Consider the following 8,796-nt stretch of genomic DNA (forward strand, 5'->3'; position numbering starts at 1 on the left):
AAGGCAGAAAGTGAAGAGGAAGTGAAGGGCCTCTTGATGAAAATGAAAGAGGAGAGTGAAAAAGTTGGCTTAAAGCTCAAGATTCAGAAAACTAGGATCATGGCATCTGGTCCCATCACTTCATGGGAAATAGATGGGGAAATGGTGGAAACAGTGTCAGACTTTATTTTTGGGGGTTCCAAAATCACTGCAGATGGTGATTGCAGCCATGAAATTAAAAGACGCTTACTCCTTGGGAGGAAAGTTATGACCAGCCTAGATAGCGTATTAAGAAGCAGAGACATTACTTTGCCAACAAAGGTCCGTCTAGTCAAGACTATGGTTTTTCCAGTGGTCATGTATGGATGTGAGAGTTGGACTGTGAAGAAGGCTGAGTGCCGAAGAATTGATGCTTTTGAACTGTGGTGTTGGAGAAGACTCTTGAGAGTCCCTTGGACTGCAAGGAGATCCAGCCAGTCCATCCTAAAGGAGACCAGTCCTGGGTGTTCATTGGAAGGACTCATGCTGAGGCTTAAACTCCAATACTTTGGCCACTTCATGTGAAGAGTTGATTCATTGGAAAAGTCAGCTGATGCTGGGAGGGATTGGGGGCAGGAGGAGAAGGGGATGACAGAGGATGAGATGGCTGGATGGCATCACCAACTCGATGCACATGAGTTTGGGTGAATTCCGGGTGTTGGTGATGAACAGGGAGGCCTGGCGTGCTGTGATTCATGGAGTCGCAAAGAGTCGGACACGACTGAGCGACTGAACTGAACTGAATTGCTTTACAATGTTGTGTTAGTTTCTACCGTACCACAATGTGAATCAGCCACAAGTATATAAATATCTCCTCCCTTTTGAACCTCCCATTGGCTATCTGTTTTACATATGGAAGTGTATATATGTCAATACTACTCTCAACTGATCCCACCCTCTCTTCCCTGCCCTCCTGCTGTGACCACAAGTCTGTTCACTACACTTGTGAACACTTGTGAATACTACACTTGTATGCGTGTCTATTCCTGCACGACAAATAGGTTCATCAGTACTATTTTGATTTTTTTTTAAATGTTGAAGTCTGTTTTCCTTTGAGGAAAATACATAGAGATTATCATATCATAGAGTTAAATAAATTTGTTATTATATATATATGGACCTGATGTATTTAAGGAATGCTAGTAACCTTAAACTGGTTATATAATTTTGTACAAAATACATACTTTCAGAAAAGCTTATGGTATGAGAAATTCTATTTTAAAAACATTTTTATTTCACATCTTTGGTATTAGACTGATCATGCCAATGATGTCTGGATTATGGGAAGGAAGGAGCCTGAATCTTATGATGGAATCACCACAAATCAAAAAGGAGTCACAATAGCAGCTCTTGGTGCTGACTGTATTCCGATAGTTTTTGCAGATCCTGTCAAAAAAGCATGTGGGGTTGCTCACTCTGGTAAGTGTACTTAGTTAAGCACCTAGGATTTTTACCAATTTGGGGGGAAAGTTATAATTTTTCTCTGATGGACATTGTTTTTGTTCATTCTGTAAGTAATGGTCTGACTCTCTGTGACCTCATGGGCTGCAGCACTCCAGGCTTCCCTGTCCTTCACCATCTCCCAGAGCTTGCTCAAACTCATGGCCATTAAATCGACGATGCCATTCAACCATCTCATCCTCTGTCATTCCCTTCTCTTCCTGCCCTCAGTCTTTCCCAGCATTTAAATAGTTAATTACTACCCATGGTGATAAGTAAAGATAGAAGAGAGCTAGTAGACTCTTAGGTCAGGAGCAAATACAAGGAGTACTTACGTCAAATTATGTGACTCAGAGTATAATCCCTAAAGAAAGCAGTTACCTAGGCTGATTCCTGGGAGATTTGTAGGATTTGGCTAGGTACCAATGTTTCTCAGCAGGAGTGTTATTAACATTTGGGGCAAGATAGTCTTACATTGCAGACTTAAGTTTGCTTGGCTTTCAAAATTCTTAATGCCAGTTGTACTTGTTGTAATAACCAAAAAGAAAAGCCTTTATGCTTTTCAAAACATTCCCAGGGAGTTGTACTGAGTTGTATTGTCTCTGGTTTGAGAAGTCTACCCTTGAAGTCTAGGTAATAGGGAAAAGGAAGGTTAGACATGTCATAGAAGGTGTTTTTGAAATGCAGCAGCAAGTGTAAAGATAAAAAACAAGATATGTTTGGAAAATTGCATGTAGTTTAATATGTTATAGTTGATTAGCTTTAACTATTCTCTGAAAATAAGAACAAAGAATTTTTAGGTGCTATGTTTGTTAAGGTTTTGGAATTTTGTTTGTTGGAAGTTTTTTAAAAATACTATTTAGATTATCCAGTGGTAATGAGTCTATGTAAAATGAGGAGTGCTTGTAAATCTATGGCTACTTTGTTTGCATTTTAGACTATAGACAAATAAAGTGGTTTTTTGTTTGTTTTGATCTAACTAAAGTAATGGAATTGAATGACTAGAAGTCAGGTTTACTATTTAACATTGTCAAAAGTTATTTAAAATATGAGTCTTAGTTCCTGGATATAAAACGTGAATATTATTTGTTACTTCCTGGGTTTTGAAACATTAAATTTAAAATTATGAAAGATAAATGAAACAGTCTTGAAAAGGAACAAAGTTAGATGTCTCATACTTCTTAATTTCAAAACTTATTATAAAGCTACAGTAATCAAAACAGTATGTATAGTACTGGCATAAAGACAATAGAGCAATGGAATGGAATAGACATTCCAGAAACAAACCCTTGCAATAGGGTCAGATGATTTTTGACAAGGTACCTAGACTATACAATGGGGAAAGGACAATTTCTTTAACAGATGGTACTGGGGAAACTGGATAGGCATATGCAAAAGAACAACGCTGGACCCTTACGTCATATATAAAAACTAACTCAAAGTGGATCAAAGATCTAAATGTAAGAGCTAAAACTCTAAAAATGAAAGATTAAGTGTAAATCCTTGTGATCTTGGATTAGGCAATGGTTTCTTAGATATGATACCAAAAGCACAAGCAACAGAAGTAAAAATAGATAAGTTGGATTTTATCAAAAACAAATTTCTGTGCATCAAAGAACACAATCAACAAAGTAAAAAGTCAGCCCAACAGATTGAGAGTAAATATTTGCAGTTCATACATCTAATAAGGAGTTAATATTCAAAATACAAAAAGAATACCTACAGTTCAACAACAACAAAAACTAAAAGATTTGATTGAAAAATGGGTAAAGGACTTTAGTAGATCTTTCTCCAAAGATGATATACAAATGGTCAGTAAAAATGTGAAAAGACGCCCAACATCACTAATTTGGAAAAAGCAAATAAAAACCACAGGATATCACCTCACATCTGTTAGAATGGCTGATATTTTTTTAAAAATGAAAATAAGTTTTGTTGAAGAGAAATGGAAACCATGATGCACTATTGGTGGGAGTATAAAATGATGCAGCTGCCATGAAAAACTGTGATGATTCCTCAAAAAGTTTTAAATAGAATTCATATTATCCAACAGTTCCACTTCTGAACATATATCCAAAGAATTTAAAGCAGGATGTCAATAGGATATTTAAACACCTATGCTCAAAACATAAATTATTCACAATAACTAAGAGGTGAAAGGACCCTTAGGAAAAATACATTAACTGACCCTGCTCATTTTTAACTTAGGTATAAATTAAGATGACATTTTGTTATGTTAGGACTTTGCTTAGCTCTCTTTCTTCCTATTTACTAGGTTGGAGAGGTACCATGTTAGGTGTTGCTATGGCTACAGTGAACGCTATGAGAGCAGAATATGGCTGCAGTTTGGAAGACATTATTGTTGTATTGGGGCCTTCAGTTGGACCGTGCTGTTTTACTCTTCCAAGGGAATCAGCAAAGGCATTTCATAATCTTGATCCCGGATGTGTACGGCTGTTGGACTCACCAAATCCCTATGTTGACATCCGTAAAGCCACTAGGTATGTTTGATTTCAGGCTACCCTGTTGGTTTAGTGGTAAAGAACTCGCCTACCAATGCAGGAGATGTGGGTTTGATCGCTGGGTTGGGAAGATTCCCTGGAGAAGGAAATGGTAACCCACTCCAGTTTTTTTGCCTGGGAAACATCATGGACAGAGGAACCTGGCAGGCTGTAGTCCATGGGATCACAAAAGAGTCAGACACGACTTAGCGATTAAACAACAATAACGACTGATTTCAGTCCAGAATTGTAATGGTGAAATCTACCATTTCCTGTTGTGTCCCTGTTCTGTAACTGAATGACAACTTGCATTATTCCAAGCAGATCTTTTCCAGAGTTCTTTTACACTATTATCAATGCTTTTTCCATGCTGCTTTGTCTGTTGGTAAAGTAAAGTTTCTGTTTTTCGAAAAATCTTTATCCTAAGGATTCTTCTAGAACGGGGAGGAATTCTACCACAGAATATTCAGGACCAGAACCAGGATCTCAACCTCTGTACATCTTGTCATCCTGACAAGTATTTTTCCCATGTCCGCGATGGCCCTAACTTTGGTACACAGATTGGCTTCATCTCAGTTAGAGAATGAGGTACAGTAGCTTCTCTCTCCCTTCTCCTCCCTGCTTCCACCTTTCCCTCCCCTCATTTTGAAAAATAATTGTACTTAACTTCACTCCTTTACTCCTGTAGGAAGAATTAATTTTCTACTTTTTAGTGAAACAATAATGGTAGAACAGTTCATTTTCAGTGATGTACTCTAATATAAAAGGAAAGTATAAGTATATATAAGAGTATAAAAGTAAAACAATTTTTCATTAAATCCTTTTTGTATGCCATTTAACTCTCCTATATGCTCAACATCTTCTATTTTTATCATAACATCTTTATAATTTTTTAAATTCTTTTGAGTTTTAAGAAGAAATCCTTGCTAAAAAACCTAAATTCTAGAGTAATAATACATACACAGACCAGCCTAGTTTTACAACCAAACTTCCAACTGGTTATCTGTAGCAGGAGTTGGTCAATTTTTTTAAAGATCTAGATAGTACACATTTTAGGTGTTGTGGGACACATCGTCTGTGTTCAGCTATACAAGTCTGCTTTTGTAGAGCAAAAGCAGACAGAAGCAGAAATGAATGAATATGTCTGTACTTCAGTAGAATTCTGTTGACAAAAAAACAGGTGAGGGGCCAGATTTGGTCCACAGGGTATAGTTTGCTGACACTTGAGCTACAATCATAGAGCAGGATTGAGTGTAATTTCATTAAATTAGTATTTCTTAGAGATGGATTTTTTTGGTTATACAAAATTTTGTGACAGTGATATGGCACTAACTCTTTAGCATATATCTGATTTTCCTTAAGGTTATTTTAACTGAATATTGTTTTTAGTCTTTACAATGTCTTTAACTCTTTAATATACAAAAGACTTTAATAAATTTAGTGATTCCTTTAATAGCACTACTAACGGTCTCATATTTGATTTCTATGTATTTTTACAGATACTTGACTGGATTTTTGCATAACTATTTCCTGCTTCCTTCCAAACCAACTGTAAGAAAGAAATGTAGCTGTTTGATATACTTAAAACCAAAAGGATTACAATGAATAATTCAGCTTTCATATATACTTTCATTATTATCCAAAGCCAAATGATTTATTGATTTTAACAATAACTGACACAAAATCAATATGATATAGTTTGTATGTTATACAGATAAGAATTATTCTTAAGGTTTGTCCTCTGTATTTGTTACATACATCAGGAATAAGTCTATTCAGTTTAGTATTTATTGGGTAGCCTCTATTTGTCAAGCATTCCGTGAATCATAGATGAAATCAAGATGAGTAATACTTTTTCCCTTTGAGTCTAATGTAGTGAAAGAGATAAACACTTCTAACACTTAAGTTTAATTTTAACAGCAGAAGAGTACAGGAGAAGGAGGATTAATTCTATCTGGAACACAGACTGGAGAAGGTATTGCAGAGAAAATGACTTGTCACATGGATCTGAAAGACATACAGACTTTTGACAAAAAAAGAACAACCATAACAGGTTAAGGGAATACCATAAACTAGGGCATGAAACTGAAAGTGTTCTAGAAAGAGGAGGGTGTGGGTAGGAGTTACTGGAAAAACAGGTTAGAAACAAATTAGGGTCTTGACTGCTATGTCAAAGAATTTTGGAGTTTATTTTCCAGGCAAAGAGTAGGTATAGAAAGTAGGAGAGTGTTTTTATGTCCTTGGCATTATATTAACATGATGGATTTGTGAGAGACTAAAGCAGAGAGATTAGTTAAGAGACAAGCAGAATACTTTAAAAAAGAAATAATGAAGCCCGAATGCAGTGGAAATTAAAATTGAGAGTAAATGAAATAGTATGACATTTCAGAGACGGAATCTACAGATCCTATTCCTAGAGCATGGAGGTGAGAGGTGAGGACCAGTGGGGAAATCCCTGATAACTCCCCAGTCTCTGCTTGATGACTATCTGGAGGGGCAGCCAAGATGGGGAAGAGGTTTGGGACACGGGAGGAATAATGAATTTGACACATAGACTGAAGGGCTTCCAGATGGAAATATGTGATCAACAATTAGATATAGAGACCTGGAACCTGGGAAGGAGCCATGAATAAAGAGAGATTTGGGAGTTGGCTGTGCAGAGATAGTGCCTGGGTCTACTAGAATAGGCTGAGTCATCTTCACAGAAACACAGAGTGAGAAAAAAGGAGGTCCAAGGATGAAACCTTACACACCTGCATTTGAAGAGCCAGAAACTGAACCAGTAAAAAAGATTAATCTAGAAAAAAAAAATATATACAGTCATTTTGGGGAGAGAAGCCAGCATAAATATGAGAAGTACTCAAAAAGAAATCTTCAGGGAGTTCCTGGTGGCATAGTGGTTAGGATATGGTGTTTCCACCGCGGAGGCCTGAATTTGATCCCTGGCCAGGGGTGGGAGGGATCATCCTGCATGCCGCTGGTTGCAGCCAAAACACAAAAATAAATAAGAAGCTAGTAGATTACTGTGTTGAGGCTGTTCTATGGGTCATTGTGGTGATGGATTTCAGTGCTTTGAGGAAGAGGATGCACCAGTGTCAACACTACTTTGCTAGTATTTATTGAAGTAAGTGAAGTTGCTCAGGTGTGTCTGACTTTTCGACCCCATGGACTGTAGCCCAGCAGGCTCCTCTGCCCATGAGATTTTCCAGGCAAGAATACCGGAGTGAGTTGCCATTTCCTTCTCCAGGAGATCTTCCCGACCCAGGGATTGAACCCGGGTCTCCCGCACTGTAGGCAGATGCTTTACCATCTGAGCTACCAGGGAAGTCCAGAGGACATAAAACACTGGGGGCTGTATTTTGACACAAGGGGTGTATATGTATACTGTGTGTGTGGAGGGGCGGGGGTGAGTAGTTTTAAGCGTATGTGTAGGCTGAAGAGAAAAGTTAAGGTGTTTTCACTTGGGGAAATGGTATGGTACCTATTTTTACCATGAATTTTGTCACAGTGAACCTTAAAAGGATTTCTTATTTCGTACATGTATTTCTTACCTGAATATGCAGAAAATTACGTTTGTTTGGTACTTCTCATCCATTACCTCATTTTACCCTACAGGTACTCTAAAGTACATAAGTCAGGTGCTATTCCTTTTGTTCAGATGACCCTCGATGAGTTAGAGACTGAAATCACATAAATTGTGATAAAGTAAGATTTGAACCTATATGTCCTGTGACCCCATATCTCATTTCAGATTTTACAGTTAATCAAAGCTATCTAAATTAAAATTTTACGACTTTTTGTTAATGTCAGTATTCTTATACTCAGTCAAAATTTTGTTGAGGTGCTAGGGTAGATTAAAAAATACAGTTGTAGCCCATATTTTTTTAATATCCAGTGAAAGGTGACAGTCAATACAACAATTTCAATACTGTGATATGTGTTGTATGGTTGTGACAACCTGATACCTTGTTTGTTTAATTCTTTTATGAAACTCATGAGAAATTTATATAAAATATCTCATTTCAAAGTAAGAAAGACAAGATAAATGTCGGGTACTAACACATATATCTGGAGAAGGAAATGGCAGTCCACTCCAGTGCTATTGCCTGGAAAAACCCATGGACAGAGGAGCTTGGTAGGCTACAGTCCATGGGATCGCAAAGAGTTGGACACGACTGAACGACTTCACTTTGACTTTCAACGCATATATATGGAATCTAGAGAGATGGTACTGATGAAATTATTTGCAGGGCAGCAGTGGAGAAACAGACATAAAGAACAGACTTATGGACAGATTCGGGGAGGAAGGAGAGGGTGAGATGTATGGAGAGAGTAACATGGAAACTTACATTACCATATGTAAAATGGATAGCCAATGGGGATTTTCTGTATGTCTCAGGAAACTCAAACAGGGGCTCTGTAACAACCTAGAGGGGTGGGCTGGGGAGGGAAATGGGAAGAAGGTTCAAGACGGAGGGAACATATGTATACCTCTGGTTAATTCATGTTGATATTTGGCAGAAAACATTTTGTAAAACAATTATACTTCAGTTAAAAAATAAATACATTTTTTAAAATACCTCATGTCTTCCAATTCAGGGAAGGCATTAAATACAAATTATAAGAGCAATTTCAAACTCATGCAAAATACTCTTTTGTTTCACGATTATAAGATTAAAGAATAATTCCACTGAGAAAAATGGGTAATTTTCCAATTTGTCACTCTATATTAATCTGTTGAATGCAGAGTATTAGGTAGCCATGTTTTACTTTATGTACCAAAATATTCCAAAGCCAAATAAAAAATTATTTTTGAAAAAAATTACATTTGATTATT

At 37.0% G+C, this 8,796-nt stretch overlaps 1 protein-coding gene across 1 annotated transcript in view; it reads left to right on the forward strand.

The window, feature by feature from the left end:
- The window catches only part of LACC1 (laccase (multicopper oxidoreductase) domain containing 1), a 9,214-nt gene extending 3,469 nt beyond the window's left edge, over positions 1-5,745 (forward strand). The window contains exons 3-6 of the mRNA XM_010854608.1: positions 1,272-1,437; positions 3,734-3,959; positions 4,387-4,547; positions 5,459-5,745. Coding sequence (XP_010852910.1) covers positions 1,272-1,437; positions 3,734-3,959; positions 4,387-4,546 — 552 coding nt within the window. The 3' untranslated portion in view covers position 4,547; positions 5,459-5,745. The remainder of the gene's footprint in view (positions 1-1,271; positions 1,438-3,733; positions 3,960-4,386; positions 4,548-5,458) is intronic.
- The last annotated feature ends 3,051 nt before the right edge of the window (positions 5,746-8,796 follow it).

Source organism: Bison bison, unplaced genomic scaffold, assembly GCF_000754665.1.
Source record: "Bison bison bison isolate TAMUID 2011002044 unplaced genomic scaffold, Bison_UMD1.0 scf7180017864345, whole genome shotgun sequence".
Taxonomy (NCBI): domain Eukaryota; kingdom Metazoa; phylum Chordata; class Mammalia; order Artiodactyla; family Bovidae; genus Bison; species Bison bison.